A 24,311-nucleotide genomic window follows, 5' to 3' on the forward strand; every position below is an offset into this window, starting at 1 on the left:
ACTAATCTGCAGAGAATGAGTGGCAGCCAGGAAAAGCAATGTTGGTGGGAAAAGGCGCTCTATTCTCCCCTTTTTCCTGCATCACAGTGTGAAGGTAAGAAGCTGTGCCTGTTTGACCTAACTTGCTCTTGCACCTGTGTTAGAATGAAATGCTCTTTCTTACGGATTGGAATTGCTGCAGATGAAGTGGAACTTCCTTCTGTATTGAAAACAAACAAAACCTTTCATAATAAATTCTCTTATCTGAGAGAGAACTGAGATGGTTCAGTTGCATTTGCAATAAGTCTCTAGCATGTTTCTAAATAGTTTTAAAATGGAAGTACTTTAAAAATATTCTTAATATTTATGCAAACTTATTCTATTCCAGAGCCAGAATATTAATCTCTGACTCTGAAAATACTTTATTACATTTCTTGAATGTTTCAACCTGAATAATACTTATCAGGTAGCTAATTTTTTAAGGATGTGAAAACACGGTAATTACCTTTCATGGGTTCACGTAAATGACATGCCAGTTGTTCAGTGAATGTGTGGTATTTCCATCCAGCTGGGAAGGAGAGGGATGTGCCTCTTGGCGCCTGGTTTCACAGTGTCAATCTGGGAATGTTTCTGTCCCGCACAGAGCCAGCCCAACCCGCAGGGCGGCTGCTCACCCGCAGCAGCAGCTGCGCTGCCGCGCTCTTTATTGCCTCCCAAGCATTCATAGCATCTGACAGCTGGCCCAAACCCAGGCCTTCAGTGGACAGGCGACAATCCAGACAGTTTTGGGTTTGGGTTTTTTTTTGCCTTCAAACCAATTTACCTTTTCTGGAGAGAAGGCAAGAAGCTAAATAAGAACATTTTGTATACCACATGGACAGACTTTCTGCTGGTAGAGGCTCAGTGCAAAAGAGTTTTGACCAGAAACCTGCCTCCTTAATAATCTGGAAGTAGATTAGCTGGTAATTATTACTGAACTTTTTTTGGAGTGCACCTTAAAGTGCAACCAACTAGAAGGTGTTCTCGGTGCCACAGTAAATGCTCTTTACTGTGGTGTTCAGAACAGTTTGGGTTACTTTCAAGAGCATCTTCACATACTTCACTCCCAACTGTAGCATTGTGTTTGCACAGTGAAAGAGAATAGATTGATGCTTGCAGGACTTTGATTTCCCTCTGGGACTGGTCACAGAACCTCCCATATTAGAAAAAACCCTCAGTATTTACAAAGTAGAGATATTTAGTGTCCTTTTATAAAGTTTCATTTTTCCCCACGGTGATAATTGCAGAGGCATTATTGGTGTACTAGCAAATGTCGTGACTCCCATTCTTTGAGGATGTATTTAACACGGTAGTCCTTGCATTCCTGTGAGTGCATTGTGTCATCCTTTTGCTGACATCCACTGGTGATCCTGCAGAACTGTCTCAGTGTTCACCACCTTATTTCATCAGAGGAAGACAGAATATACAGTACGAAATACTGTGAAGTCCAGAACCTGCTCAATACAGTGGCAGAATTTCTGTGAAGTATAATAGTTGCACAATTTCCTCTTTTAGACTAAGTTTAAAAAAACAGAGCTTTATCCTCAGAACTAATGTTATTCTTTCACAAATCTTTAGCTGTATCCAGTTTTCTGTGTGGGTATTTTTATATGTGGATATTGATGCATGTGAGCCATATATATTTCTGTGATATATGTTGGTATTATCTCTGGAAATTTACTCTGGTAAGTAGAAACCACAGCCATTCATGTTAACTTTTTTGAGCTGAAGTCAGGATCAGGCTGCTGTTGCAGTGTATTTTGTGTGGGTATAAAAACAGGAATGATTTGGAAAACTGCAGTATCAGAATTTAAAAATACACTGAACCATTTATAATAGAAAGGTAATTATTGGTCTTTGTACCTTACTATTTTAGATGTTTCCATTAACTAAGTAGCTGCTTTTTTTTTTTCTTTCAAATTTGGTTATCTAGGTAAGATTTGATGATGCTTCATTTAGGTATTCAGCTCTTCTCTTTAAGGATATCAAACTAAAACACCCACAAGTACAGAGTTTACATGACTTAGAGTGTGAATTTCAACAATACTTCTCTAGATGATTTCATTTTGGCTAAATGTAAATAACAATGTTCCTCAATTGTTTTTTCTTCCTTTTTCCTCTGAAACACCCCCACAAACACAATCTAAGAATGTTATACAAATGCCAAGGGAGAGAATGGTGTAGGAGAATTTGCAGATGCAAAGGAAATATCCAATGATGATGAACATCTTTTAGATTTTAATATGGTAAGTTTGTCATTGGTTTGGGGGAGGAGGTTTTTTGTTTATTTTATGAGAGTGTGCTATCACACCTTTCCTTTCATCGCAGTTTCCAGTCTGGCCTCAAATGCAGTTTCCACAAGAACCTTCTAAAGCTTTTCTTCCCTTACTTTGTTTTTTTTTCCTTGCCTCTGTGTCCTGAGCGTTCTTCTGAAAACTCCTCGGTGTTGTATTAATACTTGGGGGAATTACAGCCCCAGTTGTACTTCTAGTAGTTAAGCAAATTCACTTTCCTTTGGGAACATTTGACTTTGGGTTATTGTCTATATTAAACATGAGTCTTTTTTCCCTCAACTTCTAATTTCAGTAAGCGTAGAGTGGGCTGATGTGCACTATGAAGGCAGAAAGGACTGGTAACTATAGGAGTAAACATAATGTATGCTGAATTCTGTCTTATTTACAAGCAAAAAACCACCTTTTTTTTTTTTTTTCCATAGAGAAATTTTTTCGTTTCTCTGTGAACTTACTGATGTACTTTTAAACTTTATAGTGATGGTAGCAGGTAAATTTACACCATGACATGCTTACTATAGCTTTACTGATTCAGCTGAAAAGATACTGGGTTTGCATTGTTAGTCAGATCTGTGCTGTGTTTTCTTCATATTTAACACTTACTACCACATTTTGGAGGTAACTTTTACAGTCGTTTTCTAACATGAACTGTGATAATGATGCATTCTAAGTTCACTTTTGATTCTCTTGCTGTTTTGTGCAAATCCTAAAATTAAGGAGTAGGAAAAACTAATAAAAGCCCCACCTCTTCCCCCGATGTTCAGCATTCCTTCCTACACAGTGGCCTAAGTCAGGAAAGAGGACTTGCCCTGTAATTGTGACATCTCTCTTGAACAGCTACAGAATTATAAAGCCTCCCAGCCCAGACAAAAGCAAGCATGTTCTTTATTGTTCCCCATCAACACTGTCAGTTTAAATCCTTAGGTTTCTTCTGTTTATGAAGCAAGATGTGCAGATGATATAAATGCTGAGGCAAAACCAAATGGCTTCAGGAAGAAGATCTACTCCAGCGATAGCTCCGGCTCTGCAGACACAGCTTCAGAAGGTGGAAGTGAATGGGCTGATCCGTGTGAGGAGGAGCTTTTTTCTCGAACTCAACTATAAAAACTGCAGAGTAGAAAAGATGATTTAAAAGGAACATGAGATGGAAAACTATCTTTCTTGAGGGTCTGTAGCTCTAAACCAACAACTTGAGTTTCCTCTTCAGTTAATGGATTCAGATGTGTATTTATCTTTCTCTTCTTGCTGATTTTATAGATGAGGACACAGCTGTCCTGTTGAAGATTTTTTTTTTCTCCAAAAAAACTGTTAAATTCTTGGCTATTTGAACTAGACTAGATTGTGTTGTCAAATCAAGAATGGATGTGCATGTGCTTGTCTTAGTAGTACCACTGCTTTTTTGCATCTTAATTGCAGTTATTTTCATTCGTAACTGTAGCCCTACCACTATTACAACCTTCTTAGCATCGCAGTGTCTACAACTACTTCTGCTATTCTGAGACTTCAGCTTTCTGCACATTAGGCTTTGTTCTTTAAGAACTGGGAGATAAATACTTAACACTGTAATCTATCAGTGCCTTTCTGAGCGCAGGAGAAAAGCATGAATGACTTGTCCAGTCTTCATTCAGTAAATCTCATAATTTTGAAGTAGGAACAACAGGGTTGTGCTTTAGAGACTTACAGAAACTGTGTTTTCTATCCTATGATTCCCCCCTCCCGCAAACCAACACTGAGGATACCATGGTTTGTATTTTTGCTAACTGGAGAAGCCAAGGATTTTTTTTGTAGGATTGGAGGCAATGTGGGTGATTTTTTTCCTTTTTTTTTTTTTCCTTTTTTTTTTTTTCTTTTTTTGTCCTTTTTAGCAACTTGCCAATGTGGGGCAGACATTTAAAAAGTAACACCAAAAATAATAAACCACTGGGGTGGTGAGTGGATTGTTGTGAATTTTGTACCGAGTAATGAGAATGTTGTCTTGTTGCAGATGATGGCATTCATGTAACCTGCAAAAGCATCCTGTACTGAACTTGAGCCTGAATGACTGAAACTCTCTAAAATGCTCAGAGCGTTCAATGTTTGAAATGCAAAGGGTCAGTGCTTCACTTGAAAGAAATCCTGTGGCTGCTGCAGTTAGCTGCTGTTGTGGCTGTAATCTAGTAAATCTCGTAGTTCATTTTGTGTTCCTGAGAGAATGTGTGGGGCAAGTTATGTGTGTGGTGGGTGGGGGCAGGGAAAGCGACGACTTACAACATACATGTGTGATTGCAGTAGTGATTGTTGCTTTATGTGACTTGCTTTTAAATTTTATTTTCTTAACTTAGAAAGTCAATACATTGTCAAGTTGCATCTGTACAAGACTATCAACTCCTTGTGCTTTTAAGACATTATGCAAAATGTATAAGCCAGGAGGAGCAATATTTGCAAAACTAAACATTCTAAGTTTTCACCAACTCATAGTTTAAAAAACAACAACAACTAACTAGTCTATACAATAGCAGCATGTCTATAACATCAGGAAGTGCAGGAAGTCCAATACCAACTTGAAAAGCTTAACCATTAATTTTGACAGGCAATAAACCTCATGAAAACTATAGCTGTGTGAAATGTGAGCTGAACTGCCTTTGAAATATGTTCTGTGGTGGTAAGGGTTTCTGAGTAACTGGGTTTTGTTGCCTTTATTCAGTTGATAATGTAAGAATTGAAATCCGTGGTTGGAGAACCATGCCGCTCTTTGTGCAACTCTTACGTTGAGATCCTTACTGAAAACTGGCTTGGTTTGTCCTTACCTGGGGACTTTCTTTTGGTCCTCCTCTTAGACTATGTTTTAGGGTTTGTATTCATACAACAGATCTTTTGACACATTACACTTTCTTTCCTTAATTTATTTGCAGACTTTGGGTAGATTTTTATATATTTTACTTTCTTCTGGAGCTTCCTTGAGAGGTTGTTTAGCACCTGCACTGAGAACTAGTTAACTGTAACATGAAAGTAAAAAAGAACTTAACACACAAATTCTTCAAATCACTGCAGTGAAGAATGGAATAGAACTTCATTCGAGAACAAGAAATGACCAAATGGACATATTTCAAACACAAACTTCAGCTCAGTTAATTTTGGCTAGAGCTGCTTCTTTGGTAAGAAAGGGCTCAAAAATGACAAAGGTGTTGCTTATAATTACATTGTGGCATGTAATAATTCCAGCACCTTTGGGGAAAATAAAATCGTATCTTGAGCTTGGGCAATAACAAATTGTCTTTACTTGTTTTCATAGTTTAATGGCTAAAGCTCTAAAGCTTTCAGTGAGAGTTGAAGTGTGGTTTTTAGTTTTTCTGTATGGATAGAAACACACACAACAACAACCAACAAAACACCAACAACAGAAGCATTACAGGTTGGCATACGCTGAACCGCACTGTGGTATGAAGCGCATTGCATATCCATAGCACTGAAGTATCAGTTTTCCATTCCTGGGCTGAAATTTGTTTCTACTTTTTGCTTCAAGTGGTTGTATTGTTCTGATTTCACGTACACCAGAGTAACTGATTTTGTTTTCTTGTGGAGTTACTTAACACCGAATAAAAATATAAAAAGGACAATTGGATGGTGTGTGTGCGTGTGTGTGTTCATTTTCTTTGGCTAATGTATATAACTTAGATACAAGATGGTAACTAAGCATTAAACATTCTGGAGAGAGAGCTTGAGGTATCTGATTTGGGTGTCCTTTTTATTGCTATATTTTTTTAAACTTTTTTTTTTCAGCACAATGCAGGAAAATGAAATACACTGCATATGTTCTTTAATATATATATATATATAAAAAAACAGACATAATAAGCTTAGTTCTTGGGTCCTTTCTCACATAACAGTCAAAGAACTTTTATATAATAGTGGACTTTATTTCTGCTCTCGTGTTCAGCCGTCAGTGGTCAGTATCTCACTGTATCTTTAGAAGAAGGCACCCGTACACAAGAACATGCTCACTCTTAACCCCATGGCCAGACCTCTTTTTCTAAAAAGGAAAAAAGAAAGACCCTGTTTTGAACAGCTCCCATGCAGCTTGGTGGAGACAAGTACATGATCTCACTGTAAGTTTACAGCAGTAGTGACCTGGGATTGTACATAGAATGATTTGCCATTCCCCTGAACTAGAGTGCAGTGAAAATGCCACATAAATACACACAGGAAATAATGGAAAATAGTTGTTCTGCATGGTTCTTGGGTAAATACTTTTGTTCATTAACATCGAGCATGCTTTAAATTCTGTAGTTGAAACTTTCAAAGGCACAAATTATTTTTAGTTATTTCTTAAATACAGCAGGAGTATATTTTCACTGCGTTTACAGAAGATGCTTGATAAAAGAAGTACATCTGGTCAGCCAGGCCTTTCAGTTGTTGTATCTGAATTATTAACTCCACATATGCTAAAGAATTAGTTTCCAATGTAAAGAATGCTGCTGTCATGCAAACCCCTCTGTGTTGTCCTTGGCAGCAATTGCGCCTGTCAGCAGTAGCACAGGCGGTAGGTGCGCATGGAACTGTGACTTAGGAGAGTGCCGTCCGCAGTGAAAACACACAGAAAGGTACTGCAGCTCCTGCACAGCCAGTCTGCCCGGGATTCCTTGCTGGTAACTCATTCTTTCCCTGCCAGGACCAGCATATTTAAGCATTATCCCCAACAAATTTGTCATCGGCCTTTCATACGTTATTTTATCACCTGTGAAACTAGTTGCAATGAGAGTCCAGAGGTTTAAGACAAATTAAACTTAACGGATACATTTTAGGCTTATGCAATATCCCTTTTCCCGTTATTCAAGCTGCTCTTAAAATATAATATGCAAGTGCTTGTAAGTTTTATGAGCTACCTCTGTGTTCTAATACGATGATAATGGGATTAAAAGGAAAAGCAAAGCCAACAGAGCTGGCAGTGGGTCAGCACGCTGCCCAGACAAGGTGACTGCGTGGCAAAACAGGGGTTTCCCTGCCCTCCTTCCTCGGTGTGCGGAGCTTCACCTGTAAAGAATGCACCGAGGACAGACACTGAGATAAGAGACTTCCATGGACGCTGCCTTCTCGTACCCGACTGCCGACCCGTAGGGCAAGTGATTCTGGAAGAACTGCGTCTGTTACTAGAATGGATTTGCAGCTGTAGAACCCAGTTAATCCAAGACCATAAGACGGTGCAAAAGCAGCAGTGAGTCCCTGTCACCACAAGGCATGGTTGCTTTTATTAACAGCAGTAACAACTATATAATATTGTTGCAATTGCTTTGCACATAAAGATTTTATAAATTGTTACCGAAGAAGGCCTAAATGCCCATCATTTCTGTGCCGATCTTATTTTACTGACCACAAGGGAATGGAGCACAGTGAGATGTAGCAACTCTCGTCGTATCATGGAACTAGGCAGTCTCAAATTCTTTAATTTCTTCTACAATCAATCTAAACAGTCAAGCCTGTTAAAAAGTGTCAATGAGGACGTGTTCATTTCAGTGTTTTTCTTGTTCATAGCCATGGAAACCCTGAGGAAATGGCACCGTAGTACAGGAGCAGTACTGAACGCAAGTACGTAAGCACTAGAATAGACTGCCTAAAAAAGGGATGCCACTTCCACCATGGGACATTTTTAGGAACACATTAGACAAATGTGTTTTTTCCTCGGGGGAAAAACGAGGAATTAAGTGATCTACAGATTTCTCTGAATCCTGTTTTCCATACAGGAACAGCTTACATCCAGAAGGGCTATTAAATTGATTCACAGTTTACAAAGGAAAAAACTATTAGATTGCCTGTGGGACATTAAAACGTGCAGTTTTTCCTTTATTGATCCCAAACTTGTGTTTGAAAGGAGTATAGCTTGTGTGTGGTTTAAGCCCATTATCCAAAGGATAATTTGCCTCATCAGTCCCTGCCTGCCATTAACATCTGCCGTCCTGATCCCTTCCAGATACAGGACAGAAACTGGTATTGAATGTTTCTTTTTTTGCACAGTTACTTCATGCAATAATGAATGTTACAGACTGTGAGCGTCCTTTGGTTCCAAATACCCTTTCGGTAGGATTTTTTCCCCCTTTTCTCTTACATTTTTTGTAATATTATGTAACTTCTAATTTTTATATTCCTGTTTGGCTTTCAATTGTCTTCACTTTGAAATGGTGTTTTAGCCCATAGTCTTTTGACCCTGGAACATTTATTCATTTGACAACAAAGTCTCCTTCAAGAAGTTTCAATTGTGATTCATGCTTTTAAGATATGTTTCATATAATTTTATTCAAGACAAAAATATTTTTTGAATCACTGCAGATCCACAGAGACATAAGAATTGGATCTGTTGAATGTTACCTGGTTTCATTCATTATTACTAGTTCCAGACAACAAATAATTTTTAGTCGAGTACTTTTTTCCTAGCAAGTCCCAACAGAAAGTTACCACATTGGGTGCAATGCCTCTTGTGTTACAGAATGAATGTTTGCTTTTGGAAATGTAATTTAAATTGTGCTCGCTTAAGAGAATCTGCTGCAGCATTCCAACTTCTCATTATTCAGTTGTGCATTAAAAAAAAACAACCTTGTTTTCTTCTCTGGTGTGATATAGTGATGAATTAAGATCCAAAAAAGAAGTACCATGGAGGCTTTGTTAGCAGTTATTTATGGGCACTTAAGATTCTGCAATTCTGAGATATTTAAAAGTAGCAATATTTTTAGTTTGTACAGTCTTATTCCTTTAAGCCTTATTACTCACGTTGTCTTTCCTAAACAGCTTGTAGACAGCAATAGAAACATTCCAGTCACACACATCACAGTTCAGTAAAATCAATTTGATGTGCTGGAAAGTCTCGCACCATCTTCCCTGCCTTTGCTGCTCTTTATTTTCTTGCTGTCTCATGGAGGGGAACTTTAAACCATATAAGTCTGTTCTTACCCAGTGGTTACAGAAGGGTTAACAGTAATGATAGTTACAGACCTGGCTTCATTTTCCTCCTCCTTTATCAGGTTTAAACTCCATAGGAGGCGGCAGGCTTTTCTCCAGCTGTTCCTGACTCAGACCAAACCTATTAAAACGGTTCGGTGCACAGACCTTCCCCTGCTCGCAGGAACGCCCGTGCAGACGGCGGCTGTACTGGAAATGAACTACTATCCAACGTGCAAAAGACAGATGTTAGTTTTGTGTGAGCACAATTAATTTGAGATGAATTTGAAGAGCGTGGTATTCTCCATTTGTCAAAAACATCACCATCTTCTTGTGAGGTATTGATATTTTTGATCAAATCATCCTGCTCATTGCTACAAGTCAGTAGAAACCTGAATTTATTCATTGTTCCCTTTCCTGTGTCATAAAACATGCATTAGTTACTTTACCATGCATACACAGATCAATATCTCATCACTGTTCTAACACCTTCAGGAGTGAACTTTTCTGTCTCTTAGCAGGATGGACAATAACAGATTATCCATCACCTGCTACACTGCACTCCTGCTTGCATGAGCTAAAACTGCCTTAAATGACTGTGATGGGAAATGGAGCCAAGAGCTGCTGACCAGCTATTATTCAATGATGTGCAATCATTTTATCTTCTCAATATGCAAATCTCTGGTTAGAGAAAAAAGATACCGAGATGTCTTCTACTTTATGACAGAATTACTGACCTTGAGCTAGGCAGGGAGCTGCACAGCTCAGTTTGGCTCTCTCTGAAAGCTGCTTGTATCATACTTGGCTTCTGATGAATGGAAATTCAATCTAGATGTTCCCATCTAGTTCTTAAAAAAATTAAAAGTTGTATCAGTTGCAAAATTGCTGAAGGTTAGCCTAAGCAGAGAATGATTTCCTACATCTACAGGCGTAAGATGCATGAGGGAAGCTTGTGTTTCTGCTCCTGAACTCAACCTTGTTCTACAGGAACAAAGGAAGGACCATTACTCTGCATTCCTTTGTCATATATAGTATATGTTGGACAAATTTGCGAGACAGAACAGAGCACAAACCCTTCAAGTTTTTTTTACAGAGTAACCATAAAATTGGCCTATATAATTCTGCTGGTATGAGTTTGTATGACAAGGCTTCTGAATTGAAAGTTTTCAGAGAATTAAAATCTCTAGCACTGATATGTTGTTAGACCACTTCCATGTTTTTGCCCACTAGGTGAATACTGGTTGCCAATTTGAGGCCACTCTGTGTGGTGCTTCATTTCTACACAACAGCCATGGGCAAGACACTACTGAGCAAAACATCAGCATTTTCTCCCAAGAATTTTTAGGAAATTAAGTATTTTACAGGTTTAGCTGACTCTGAATCAGTGGCAGAGCACTGATGATAACCATGCTCAGTAAGTGCCACAACTAACTTCTTATGCTTTTAAAGATTTACTTACAAGACGACTTGGTTTTTCAGCATGCCCTCCCAGATGAACTTTGTATTTTGCACAGCTGAAAAACAAAGGCGCTGAAGGTCCCCCTTGCACTTCGTTACGCATTTATACTTCCTGTGCCTGGTAGTACCTGTTCTGTTTCCTTTCAGTAATTGGGACACGCCACGCTTCCCTGAGAGCTAATGGTGTGATGCTGCATTTAGTCACATAATGTCAGCCCTTCAGCTTTTCCCAGTCTGGAGGAACAGTAATACACAATACTTGCAGACAGAAACTATCTTATCTCGGATGGAGGTGGCTTTCAGTGACCTAACACTAACTGCTAATGCAAAAAGTCCATTTTTGCTAATAGCTCGCAACAAGCAGAAGTGCTATGTGCCCTTTTCCACGAGTTATAGAGTCATTTGCATGCAATAAAAAGTATTTTTTTAATATTACTAGGCTGGGACCCTGGTTGTTCTGTGTTTCTTCAGTGCAAAGAACAGTAAGAATTTTGTTGTGAGTGGCTATCAAGAAACCTACCAGATGAATAGGAAGAGTCATCTGTGGGTTGGAAATGGAAAATATCCACTAAAATAAATCACTTGGAAGGGGATCTCAAAGGTATTCTGGTTGTTAGGCAAAATTCTATCCTTAAATAAGTACTGACTCAAAAAGTATTTAAGTACCTAACTCCTTGCATGATTTGAACCTTCCAGCTGTGCTCTATACTCTGCCACGGCTGAAAGATTTCCTGCAGCAGATTTTTCTAACAGTTCCTTCAGCCTAAATAATATTATGAAGATGAGATTATAATTGTTGCCTTTGGAGTCAATCTGCAGACTTACAGGATACATGACCGTCTATTTTTGTTCTGCTGTTTACCCTGGGAACTCAACAACTTTGACCCAGGTTTGAGGATACCATTATGACAATACACTGTTCCGGTTGCTCCAATAGAAGAATTGATCCCCCCTCAAAATCAGAAGGAAAATGTTAATACTGAAAAAGGAATTAGTGACAGCATATGCTTCAAAATAGTATACCTCTTGCATATAAGTAAGTTTATAGTGCTTCAAAGCTGTTTTGCTTTTATTTACCTTCTATTGGTAGTAATATGCAAGCTGCCTTGAAAAGGCAGCACTGGTTTTCAAAGAAAGATATGGAGAAATTAGGGCCAATCTTGTGTTGATACCCATCTTAGAAATCCAGCGGAATAAGCACTGAACTTCATCAGTCTCTGACCCAGTCACAGAAAGTATCTGCAGAGGTATCATTTTTGGTTCAGCATAGGTTTTCGTTGCCTACTTCTCATGTTGATAACATGAAACTGGGGTCACGGTGGCAAATACTTCTGTACAAGTTCACCTCAGCCTCTCACAGTTTATCCAGGTGCAACCTGCCCACATCAAAGCTTGAACAATTGCAGCTTTGCTCTTGTTGATATTGAGCTCATTACATTAACACAAGTTCAGATATTTCTGCATTTGCTGCACTCAGTTCCAGCTTCAGGGCAGACATAAAAGGAGTGAGGTGATGAGAAGCTGGTACTTACATCCTTAGTTAAGATAGGAGACAAGTTTATCTTACTACCATTGTAGAGAAACAATCACCAGATGCAAAATGTACATGAGCTTTGCAACAAAACACACATGCATGCAAACAAAAACAAGAAAACCCACCCAACCAAAACCCAAACAACAAAAAGAACCCCAACCACAAGAGTTCAAAGATGTCAGGGACACATGAGGTCTCTGCTCCCGAATCCTGTCAGTGTGGGGGCGGAGGGGTGTGCACAACAGGTTGACTTTGCCGACATCCAAAGGGGACACTTCGAGACGGAGGGTGAAGAAAACGGGAAGATAAACACGCTGGAATAGCAATTACCATCCTGAAGCCTTCACTTTTGTTATTACAGTTCAGTTTCACAGAGCTGTGCATACACCTCCACGTATGCCCCCGACTAAAACGTCCCACAGCCCAAACCTGCAAAACCGACCAGACTTTGCTTTATTACTAAATGCAGCCGGGAGCACAAGAGACCCTCGTGCAGCCCGACCCGGCCCGTGCCCCCGCCGCCGGTACCGCGGGCCGGGCTGCAGCCGCCCGGTACCGGCGGAGCGGCCCCGCTCCCGCGCGGGCGGAACTGCTCTGAGCGAGGGGCCTCAGTTACAGCCCCCGCTGCTCAATCCGCCCCGCTCCGCTCCCGGTACCCGCCTCCGAGCTGGGGCTCACAACGCACCCCCGCGTTAACCCCTAACCCGGGACGCGCTGAGGCGAGTCAAGATGGCGGCCGCGCCCAACGGCCGCCTCCCCGCCCCCCCACCGCGCAGGCGTTTCGCTCCCGGCGGGCGGTGCTTCTCCCCGCCGCGCTGGGGAGGGGGAGCGGCGGCGGGGCGGGAGGAGGCCGGGCCGCGAGGAGCGGAGCGTCCCGGGAAGAGCCCGGCACCTGTCCCGCCGGCAGACCCGCAGCCAGGTGCGCGCCGCACCGCCCGTGCCCGCCGCGGGGGCGGGCGCCATGGGAGGCTCCGCGCCGTGCGGGGAGAGCGCCCGGCGGGCGGGGGCTGCGCCCCCTCACCTGCGCTGAACCCGCCGTTCCTCCGCGGCGACCGCACAGCGACATGGACCGTCCGCCGCAGCCGCCGGCCGCCTCCTAGTCCCGCAGCAGCTGTGAGGCGGGTCGGGCATGGCCCAGCATGAGGAGAGCGGCGGAGGGCAGCGCTGCCCCGGTGAGGCGTCAAAGTTTCTGCGCGGCTGTTCCTCCGCGGGCGGCGGCGGGCAGCGCTGCTCGGGGCCGGGGCGTGCGGGGCACCTGTTGGGGTGAGGGGCAGAGCCTGGGGGGGAGCGGGCCAGGGCTGGGCCGGGCCGTGCGGAACCGCCGCCACCTGCGCGCCGGCCGGGCGGGAGCAGGAGCAGCCCCGCGGTGCGGGGTCTCCGGGCCGGGCGGGAGCAGGAGCAGCCCCGCGGTGCGGGGTCTCCGGGCCGGGCGGGAGCAGGAGCAGCCCCGCGGTGCGGGGTCTCCGGGCCGGGCGGGAGCAGGAGCAGCCCCGCGGTGCGGGGTCTCCGGGCCGGGCGGGAGCAGCAGCAGCCCCGCGGTGCGGGGTCTCTGGGCCGGGCGGGAGCAGCAGCAGCCCCGCGGTGCGGGGTCTCTGGGCCGGGCGGGAGCAGCAGCAGCCCCGCGGTGCGGGGTCTCCGGGCCGGGCGGGAGCAGGAGCAGCCCCGCCGTGCGGGGTCTCTGGGCCGGCCGGGCCGCGCTCGGTCTCTCCGCGGCCACCTTAAAAAGTTGGAGGAGCTGCTCGGCACCGCCGGAGTCTTCGCCGAGTGGTTTGAAGACCGAAAGACGACAGGGGAGGGTGAGCGTTGCTTCCTCAAGCCCTTGGGGAAACACATCGGCTGGGTGCTTTTTTTTTGAAGGCCACCAGCCAGGAAACCTGCGCGGTGTCAGGTCAGCGCCGTGTAAAGGAAGCGACTTTAATCTGTTTCACTTTCTAATCGAAGTCTTTTAGGTGATTCCCAGACACCAAACAAAACTACTGACATCAGCTGAAGTTCTTACGACGCTGCTGATAATTTAATGTGGCCTCAGATCTTTCCTTCAGTGATATTGATGTGGGGAGGAAAAAAAAATCCCGGTAAACTGCTTCTGGAACACAGGCTTTAGAAGAACACTGTGACTCATTTATATTACCTGCCCGACATAGCAAAAACGTGGAAAAGCAGTGAATGGTTTACTTATAATCATTCTCCAAGCAATTCGCTTGGAAGCCAGGTTTATAAAGCTCACACTCTGTGAAGGACGCCAGCTGGGAGTTACATAAAAGACTTCTTAATAAAAAAAAAAATCCCATTTCTTTTTGCCATTAAAGTTTTGGCAGTGCTTGCACATGTAGCCTCAGTCACTGTATTTCATTCTCATGCTTTGTTAAAGGCTGTTTTGTAGGCTCAGGAATTCTTCAGCAATGCTGTGGCTGTTAGAACATGAACAATCTGAACCAAGGTTTAATAAACAAAACTGGTTCTGATGCTCTTGTGCACTGAGGTCACCTGCTGTTGGTAGCAGCAGTGTGTTGTTACATTCAACAAATGTGGTTACATTCAACAAAAATACCGTCAAATGCATGGAGATTTTAAACCTTTCACTTTTAAAAATGTTTTTTCTTTGAGAAGAAAAAAAAAAACAACAAAAAAACCAACCAGTTGCAACTTTGTAATTGAAACAATTCCTTGCTCTTAAAACCTTGTTTTAAAAGCTGCCACAGGTAAGTGTTGAAGAAACGAGGTGATAAAAACTGAGATGTTAACTCTTTGAGAACTGAGCAGTATTCATAGGCTACTGTTGTCATTCCTGTGAGGCAAGAAGATAAAAAGCCTGTTCTGTAGATAGTTTTCTTACCCATATTTCTCAGCAAGTTCATTGCCTAAATTCCATTGCAAGTCACAGCAAACTGGGAACAACATGTCTCGAGCTGGCATCTTTCAGATCTTTGTTTTACCCTAATGGTTTGGCATTGCTATTAACTTTCTTTAAATTTTACATAAAAATGAATTAAAAAGCCATTTTATTCTAGATCTTAGAAATTATAAACTGATATGACTTGTTCCCTCTGTGTTGTTAGGAGATGTGTAAAGTCAAAGTCTGGTTTAAAGCCTCTGGTTATTGTCAGAGCGTTCGTACATGTTGCCATCAGAATCTGGGGAATGTAAGAGGAATGTATGGACAGCCATACAGGGACGGACCAGACAGAAGAATTTACCTGGGAGAGAGCCTAAAAGCAGCACTCATGTACACTGGTATTTCCCTGAAGTTCTGACACTTGCAGTTCAGAGATCTCCTGAGTTTCTCTTTGTTCAGGAATCCTCTAGTGATTTTTTTTCTTCCCTGAGCCTACATGTGAACTTCCAGGATCTTCAGTGTCCTGTGGCAAGGAGTTATGCAGTTCAGCTACTTTTGCATGAATAGCTATGTCCTGTTGGTTAATTCTGAACGTAGCTACAAAACTATGTTTATTTGGTGCCCCTTAGCATTTATGTTGGAAGAGTTACCCCATCTGGAGTATTGTGTCCGGTTCTGGGCCCCTCAGTTCCAGAAGGACAGGGAACTGCTGAAGAGAGTCCAGCGCAGGGCAACAAAGATGATTAAGGGAGTGGAGCATCTCCCTTATGAGGAAAGACTGAGGGAGCTGGGTCTCTTTAGTTTGGAGAAGAGGAGACTGAGAGGTGACCTTATTAATGTTTATAAATATATAAAGGGTGAGTGCCATGAGGATGGAGCCAGGCTCTTCTCGGTGGCAAACAATGATAGGACAAGGGGTAGTGGGACCAAGCTGGAACACAAGAGGTTCCACTTAAATTTGAGAAGAAACTTCTTCTCAGTGAGGGTGACAGACACTGGAACAGGCTGCCCAGGGAGGTTGTGGAGTCTCCTTCCCTGGAGACATTTAAAACCCACCTGGTCATGTTCCTGTGTAACCTCATCTTGGTGTTCCTGCTCCGGCAGGGGGATTGGACTAGAGGATCTTTTGAGGTCCCTTCCAATCCCAAACATACTGTGATACTGTGAAGAGTTAATGAGTAAATAATGCCTGCCTTCCCTCTCCTTGCCACTTGTGACCTCTGCTGTGTTTTCCTATCTCCCTTTCCCTCTTCAACTCTCTTCTGGGACACTCACACTCATAAGGTCATGGTTCCTGTAAGACATAGGTTATTTACAAATACAAGTTTTATTTAAATATATGAGCATCTAAATAAACCATGGGAATTATTAATGTTGTGCAGAAAAAAATTCATTATTCTTTCTCAGTAGTTTATTACAGTGCTAATACTTCAATAACGTTATGTTTATTGTTGCAACAATGTTATGTTATTAAATTATTTATGGAAAGAAGTTAGTGTTGGAGCACAGAACACTTAAAATGTTTGAAATCAGTTGTTAGATTTTGCACTTAGCAGTGAGGCAACTAAAATACGGAGTGTAAATATCACTTCACTACATCCTTAAAAACAATCCTACAACAACCTAATGCAAAATTAATCAAGGAGTTCTCATGTATGTTTTTGACAGCTGATTACATCTCAAGTTTCCATTTAAAGCCCTTGATGGGTATACTTCAAAGCTTCCAACAGTTTCGCTGAACTATGTAAAACCTTTGGAGCTTGTTATTGCATAATTTGCTCCAGCAAGCTGTAGCTGTTATATATTTCTGTTTTTGCTGGTTGCCTGTTTAAAGGATCTCTTCCTGTTAAATTTCTTGCTTAAAAAAAATACCAAGCCAAGTTAAAATAGCTTCAGTACCCCACATAGAAATTTATTTTCGCTTCTCTTCGAACTCTCTCCTTTAAAGAATTGTTTGGTCTCTTGAGGTGCTGTGTTTACTGGCTCTTCCAAGGCCACTTGTGCACTTTCCATTTGTAAGCTTAGTTGAGAAGAGCTGTGCAATTAAACTAAGGACTGGTTCTTACTTGGGAAAGTCATTGAGCAGAAGAGAAGGCGGTCACTCAAGGTCTTTGTTATTGGAACATGCTGGTGCTGTTTACCCAAACAGCATCAAAGTTGTCCCTGGCTGAATACATTTCTGAACTACATTGTCTGGATGTGTTAATAAGTACAAATTGTGGTAAAGCAAACACCTGCACCCTTGCAGACACAGTTCTGCAGTGTGTGTGATACTCTTTGGAGAAACAGTGGGGCTGGGTAAGCTGTTAAGTTAAAGAGCAATATGATGTATATGAAAGAGTGGGTGAGCATGAACAAGAGAAAATAGCCAGACTTACATTAGAAAAATAAAAGAATCCAAGCAAGAAGGTCTGAGAGCAGGAGATCCAAGTGCGTGCAACAGTAATTATATCTAATGCTCCATGTTACATTATATTTGTACACTTTGATTATCACAGTTGACTTCATGAAGTAGAACAGTTTGTTGGCTGTATTTGCGGATTGTTGTTCAGGGTTTTCTGTGTGTGTGTTTGTTTTCTTTTGTTTTGCTTTCTCTTCTATGGCCCTTGCAGTTTAATTTAGTGAGCAGAGAGGTTTGTAATGTACATAGTTGGTATGCCAGCTATCTCAAGACATCACTTCTTTAATTTGCAGGGGATGTAAACTTTTCAAACTGTGGTAATGTACAAAAAAGTTGCTATAGCAACTCTATATGAAAAGTGTGCATCTTTCACAAGCTTTTTGGTCAAAACAGTACTTGGAAGCCTTGCTTATTCAAAGGATTAGGCAATTGATGCATTGATTGATTTGTGTGGGTAGTACATAACTGGTGGTTAGAAGGTTCTGAAAAGGTCTAAAAGATGAAATATCCAAAGTTGTTTCTACTTGACTTTTCCCTGCACAGGGGAGTGCATTGAACTGGAGTGCTGCGTCAGCGAGTGAATAGCATTTGTGTCCTTCCTAAGCTAAGGAGTCGGTATAGCACATGAAGTACATTTGGATTCATGAACTTTTCATGTGACTGAAAGCTTGTGGCAAAAACTGTTACCATTTGGACCAGCAGAATATGTTTGAAATGTGTTTTCTGTCACTTACTCCCTGTCAGTATCGCAAAGTCAAAATATTGATGGGTTCAGAACTAAGAATGAAGTGTGTCAAACCCTGGTGTTTGTCTGGGCTTGGGTGCCAGTAGCCAGTGGTTTGGAACTGCTGGGAGGAACCAGTTTTCCTAAATTAGATTTTTTTATTTTCTTTTTTTTCTTTTTGATTTTTTTTGGGAGGGGGTGGGGTGGGTGAGTCTTGTTTGTTTTTTAAAAGCTGAATGCAGGGAGTACCTTTTAGGGGCCAACTGGCACCTTTAATTAGGTGCTACACTTGAGAGAGAGTAGAAGGCCAGAAGCAGGAGACTCAGCTTCAGGAACCAGAGAAAAATCTGTCTAGAAAGCAAGCTGTTTGTGAGATGGGAAGAGTATTCTTCACTCCTTCACACTTAGCCCAGAGTGTTTCAGAGTGAAGAAACTGAAGCAATATGTGCATATTTGTTCTGCCAGCTGCTGCAGAATAATTACATTGCAAACTTCAGCAGAGCTGCAGATAATTTAACTATTCATATAGAAAGAGAATATAATGGTATAGTGTGCTCAAAGGTCAGCAGCAGTTCTGGGAGCCAGGGCAGTGTCCTGATGGTGTTCAGGTTTATGAAAGGCTGAAGTTGCCCATGAGGACAGTGCATCTAACCTGCAGCTCGTGCTGGGCTGCCCTCTCTTTGAGCCGCTTGGATTTAGGCTGGAAGTGGGGCACTGACTGGATTAACTGCCCCGCTGGCAGCTCCTGGGGAGGAGTGTGAGTGTGTATCGCAGATATGAAGAACAGCAGTCTCGGAGTGCGGGAAATACTATATATTCGCAAGTGTCAGTTTTGTTGGACGTGAGCTAATGAAGTGCATCATGTGTGTTGTCCAAACGTTGACTACAGGGATAGCTTTGTAGCTGTTCCGATTTTGCATCTCTTGATTAATGCAAAACTGATATATTATGCATTCTGTTTCGGTGACAAATTTATTACTATTTTTGTGTTTTCCAGAAGAATGCTAAGAATGCTAAGAAGTTCAAATGAACACTTCAGAATTTTGGTTGAAGTGTACGAAAATAAGTTTTGTAGCCCCCCAACATTAGTAAATATGCATTTCTGACTGTATAAAATTTTTTTCAAATATTTGTCTCGATATTGACATGGAATGTTAAAGTACTGCAGTTTTTATAATATGTAATTTCACTCTCAGGAGATGTATATGAAACAAACACTGGCACACAAACTGCTTATGCAAAGCTTTTCGTGCTTGACATTTTCTAGAAGCCTAATTTAAGTTGCCATTGTCCTGCTTGTTTGAGCAGGGAGAAGGAACAGTAATCATGTGCAAGAGAAGATTAATAACTTTTAATTAAAAGCCTAAATTATGATAGGACTGAGTGTATATATATATTAACAACCAACCAAACCACAACCTTCCTGCAAACTCATAATCTTGTCTTTTCTTTCTTTTTAACCAGTTACGAGTTGGACCAAGACAACTGATGTGAACTTATCCAACTCCTTAAACGGTTTGAGCTTCATGGGAATTCTGGATGCAAGAGTGGGTGGTATCCAGGGCCTTCAAAACTTGAACTCCGGGACCCCAAGATCTCTCTCATTGCCTGAGTATGGGCCTGACCAGCTGTCCAGTGCTTTAGAAGATTGTCATAGCCTTAAATCAGTGGATTCTGGTATTCCAACTCTAGAAATAGGAAATCCAGAGCCTGTTCACTGCAATGTGTTAAATGTGAAGAGAAAGCAGTCAGAAGCTGAAATTGTGCCTGACAAGGCTTTTCAGAGTGCGTGCACGCTGCCGTCTTATGTGCCTCCACATCCTCTGACTTCTGAACATGACCATGCTGTGCGAAAATCCTCTACTTTCCCAAGAACTGGGTATGACACTGTCAAACTTTATAGTCCAACTTCAAAAACTCTGAATCGAAGTGATGATATCTCTGTCTGTAGTGTTTCTAGTCTTAGCACAGAACTGTCAACAACTTTATCAGTTAGCAATGAAGACATTTTGGACTTTGTGGTCACAAGCAGTTCAAGTGCAATTGTTAATCTGGAGACTGATGAGACACATTTCTCAGATGTTACCCTGAATTCCACTAAAGAGACCAATGATGAGAGCCAGCAAGAGATCAGTGATGAGTGTTGTCAAGAGACAGATGTGGACAGTAAACGAAAAATATTGGGACCTTTTACGAACTTCTTTGCCAGGTAGTATTTCCATATAGTATATTTGTATTTTAACAGGGAGATTAAGTAAGATCATAGGACAAAGTTCTTTTGTGATATTTTACTTTGAAAGAGGTAATAGCTTGCTATTTGCATTTAAATTGGTGTTAACAACATATTTTTTCTGTTCTGACTAAGCTGACAAATATTGCTAGGGACCAAGGCTCTCAATCCTACTCTGTATTATCTTTATGGTATATGGAAGCATCTTAAATCTACTTAAAATATACCTCCTATATTACAGTGAAAGGAGTTCTGAACAAGGCTTTTTTCCTCTGAACAAGGGTTTTTCTTTCTGGCTTCTCTAGTGATGCCTTTTGTGATTTTGGCCATAGTTCTTAATCTCATGTTCTGTAAATAGGTTAATATTGGTAGAGTCCATACCTGTATTGAAGAGCTTTGACATTTAAGGATTCATAAGTGGTCTAGTAGTAATGGAGTATTTTATTGATCGATATAAGTGTATGTAGCTTAAAATACAAATATTTGCCAAACACGTGAATGACTACTATGATTTTCCCAAATCTGAGTTATAGTTTTGTTAATACATTTTTTTCCTTCATTTTTGTATAGAATGAGAACACCCAACATTTTGTCACTCAGTTGTTGAAATGAAAGCATTTGCTACTTAAAGCAGTTACGTGACCTCTTTTAAACACGGCCCTTGTATGAATGATAAGGTATTCTAAATGCAGATACCCAGTTAAAGCAGTGAATGAGGAAGAGGACTAGTCTACTTTTTGGTGTTTGGGTTGTTTGGTGTTTTTTTATTTATTTAAGGCCTTAATAATGTCTCTCATTTTTTGTCATATAATGTCTGAAGTATGATATATTTTGAATAAATGGTTCTAGAAGTAAACTTCAGACATCAAGCAGAGTTGGCTGTATCTAACATATTTTGAACACGATAGCTTCAGCTAATCTTTCTCCTCCTGTAAACTTATTTTTTTTTTGCATGAGATGAATAGGGTGATAAAATACTTAAATAATTATATAGCTACATAGATAATAATAACATCATTCTTTGAAAGCCTGCTGCTTTTTGAAGCAGTTTCTTTAGATTTACTAAATTGGCTGAAACCTTCATTGATTTTTGTTCTTAGGTTAAAGTTAATGTAGAGTACAGTGCAGCAGAACTGCAGTCATCAGTCATGTTTGAGGTGCTGAAGCTTTTGTGGACCTCTCTCTGTTTGTTGCCATGGGACCAGACTTAATTCTGAAGCAGGAGGCTTCTCAGCACTTCAAAGCGTGAACTTTTGTTACCCATTCTGGTAGCACAACTGCTACCTCAAACAAATGCTGTCCTTCTGCCCAGAGGAAGCACAGTGGAACGGGCACATTTAGACCCTGCTCAAAGTATATTTAACTGCTGCTCAGCTTTTCTCATCCAACAAAATAGAGCCATCTGTCCAAATTCTGTTCTAGTGTAGTCTCTAGTGGTTTTGCCAGTGTTACAGAAATGGTGATACTCAGTAAACTGAGTTTTTTAACCTGAATCTTTTCAAGTACGTTGAATTCCAGAGAGCAAAGGCTGTCCTTACTACCTTTTAAAGGAGGAACATGTAATCTTGGTCACCATGTGATGTCATCATGAGCATCTGAGGATTAAGTTCGAACAGGTCATCCGCTTTGAAGTTCCACGTGCTCTGTCTGTAACCTGGCCTTTAATATCCTTCCCTTTAACATCCACTTCTGCTTGGTTTTGAAAACAAGAGCTGCTCACTTTTTGTTTGTACTTGCACTCCACACACCAATATTTTATGCATCTGTTCTCTTCTGTCCTGCGACCTGTTGGTGAATTTCACAGGTATTGAACAAGCAGGGAGCTTCTGAGGGTCCTTTTGTCCCACGGGGAATGCTATCTACATTTATGCTGTCCACAATGTTAAGGATCAAAATATGCTGTTGCTAGTTTTTGTTAATATTTGCAGTCTGCTGTCCATGGGGTTGTAATTGCTTCCTCTAATGATCCCATACAGTGTCTGTTCCCTGGGATTCCTTTGTGCTCCTTGGATTCCCAGGGCTTAAACAAGTACTTCAGCAAATGAACGAGGGCCCTGCAGTGTTTGGTTTGGAGTGACTGACTTGTGGGGCCCTGGCTGCCTGCTAGTGCTGTGTGCCGGGGTTTGTGTGCAGGGTTAGACAAGGAGGAGACATTTGGAATAGGATCTTTGAAGACCAGCTTGCAGAGAAGGGAGCTTCTTAAAGACGTTTGTAAAAAATATTGCTGTGATAGTTATAAACAAAGTCCCGAGAGGAGCGTGTTCTTAGTACTCCATTCTGTGCTGAAAGAGTTTCCACTTGATTCTTGCGGTCTTGCAGGTTAGAATGTCCTGAGTTGGAAGGTACCCACAAGGATCATTGAGTCCAACTCCTGCCCCTGCACAGGACAATCCCACAGTTCACACCATGTATCTGAGGGCATTGTCCGTTCTCTTCTTGAACACTGTCAGGCTTGGGGCCGTGACACCTCCCTGGGGAGCCTGTTCCAGTGTCCAGCACCCTCTGGTTGAAGAACCTTTTCCTAATGTCCAACCTAAACCTCTCCTAGCACATCTTCCTGCCATTCCCTCAGGTTCTGTCATTGGTCACTAAAGAGAAGAGTTCGACACCACCTCCTCCTCCTCCCCTTGTGAGGAAGCTGTAGCTGTGATGAGGTCTCCCCTCACTCTCCTCCAAGCTGAACAAACAAAGTGGCTTTAGCTGCTCCTCATATGGCTTCCTCTCCAAACCCTTCACCAACTTCATAGTCTCTTCTGGACGCTTTCTAGTAGCTTAATATCTTCCTTATCCTGTGATGCCCAGAACTGCACACAGTGCTCCAGGTGAGGCTGCACCAGTGCAGAGTGGGAGGTTAAGTGCATAAACCTTACTTTGAAAACCAAGGATGAGCTATGGCAAGAGAAAGCCAAATTGTTTTGGCTTTGGTCAGTGGCTGACACACTTGTGTACAATGTGGAAGAACAGGCACCTGAGTGGTTTGTATGTGGCCTTTGTGCCTTCAGCAGCCTGACGGTCCGGAGAGGCTGCAGTGGGGCTCTCAGCCTGTGCCTGCGGGTCTTGCTCTTTGAGGGCTCCTCTGGGTAGCAGAATTGAACCACTGAGAGCAAAGATGAATCACCTTAGTTTTTCCTCAAGTTGCGGACATTTGGTAAAAGAACCCTTGCTTCTCGAAACGGTAGCTGTACTTGCATTGAAACCCATTTGTCATCTGAGAAGGTGTTAGTTTCGCTGAACTTGTCAAGATGGAGTTTGCCCTGGTTATGTCAATTAAGATTTACAGCTGTCTGTAGGCATAATACTGACAAAACTTAGATGTATCCAGTGCTTGATCACATGCACCTAAGCTGCTTATGTATCAATTAAGGGTAAATCTTATATAGTATCAAGAAGATGCTTAGAGAAGCACCTGCTTTGGAAAGTAAAATTATTTCTTAGCACTCTGACAATTTATTTTTCTTTGCAAGACTGTGTGCATGTGTGCACATGCACTATGCATGAGGTTGTGTGTTACATATCAGTTGTGGCAATATCTGTGGTGTGTTATGAAGTGTTGGTTTTGGCTTGGGGTTGCAGTTGAAAATTGTGTTACAGAGGAGGTGAAAGGAGAACTCGTTGGCTCATTATCTGTCAGTCCTGGCACCTTCCAGGGCACCTGAGCATGGAGTGCGCCTGCCCTGCCCTTCTCAGAACTGTGGTGAAGAAAGTTTCCTGAACTGCTCCCGTCTCAGTTGTTGCCTTTTCAGTGGTTTGAGACTATGAAAGATCTGGTTGTTTCCTCAAGCTCCTCATTGCCTTTTGGGTGTGGCAGGAAGATCCAAAGTGGGAAAGAGAGGCTGCTTTCCTGCTTGTTTGCACATGGCTTTCCCCTTGAAAGAGCTTGAGGCATGGCAGGGATTGTGCTAGGTGGAGTACT

General features: G+C 41.9%; 2 protein-coding genes across 7 annotated transcripts in view; both read left to right on the plus strand.

Annotated features, from left to right (window-relative positions):
- Positions 1 to 6,175, plus strand: part of KIAA0232 — a 70,213-nt gene extending 64,038 nt beyond the window's left edge. The window contains exons 7-10 of one of the 4 annotated variants that reach the window (XR_013922045.1): positions 13 to 94; positions 2,167 to 2,264; positions 3,234 to 3,476; positions 4,294 to 4,335. Coding sequence is in view for 3 of the 4 variants with exons in the window: in XM_080343166.1 (XP_080199292.1) it covers positions 13 to 94; positions 2,167 to 2,264; positions 3,234 to 3,378; positions 4,294 to 4,334 (366 nt within the window). In the remaining variant the exon portion in view is untranslated. Of the gene's footprint in view, positions 1 to 12; positions 95 to 2,166; positions 2,265 to 3,220; positions 3,477 to 4,293 lie in introns of those variants that run through there. The other 3 variants (XM_080343166.1, XM_080343168.1, XM_080343167.1) reach the window with 3 other exon arrangements.
- A 7,031-nt stretch (positions 6,176 to 13,206) lies between these two features.
- The window catches only part of TBC1D14 (TBC1 domain family member 14), a 70,706-nt gene continuing 59,601 nt past the window's right edge, over positions 13,207 to 24,311 (plus strand). Inside the window, exons 1-2 of one of the 3 annotated variants that reach the window (XM_080343954.1) lie at positions 13,207 to 13,379; positions 19,633 to 20,377. In XM_080343954.1, coding sequence (XP_080200080.1) covers positions 13,337 to 13,379; positions 19,633 to 20,377 — 788 coding nt within the window. In that variant the 5' untranslated portion in view covers positions 13,207 to 13,336. Of the gene's footprint in view, positions 13,380 to 13,941; positions 14,004 to 19,632; positions 20,378 to 24,311 lie in introns of those variants that run through there. The other 2 variants (XM_080343955.1, XM_080343957.1) reach the window with 2 other exon arrangements.

Source organism: Nesoenas mayeri, assembly GCF_963082525.1.
Source record: "Nesoenas mayeri genome assembly, chromosome: 4".
Lineage (NCBI taxonomy): Eukaryota > Metazoa > Chordata > Aves > Columbiformes > Columbidae > Nesoenas > Nesoenas mayeri.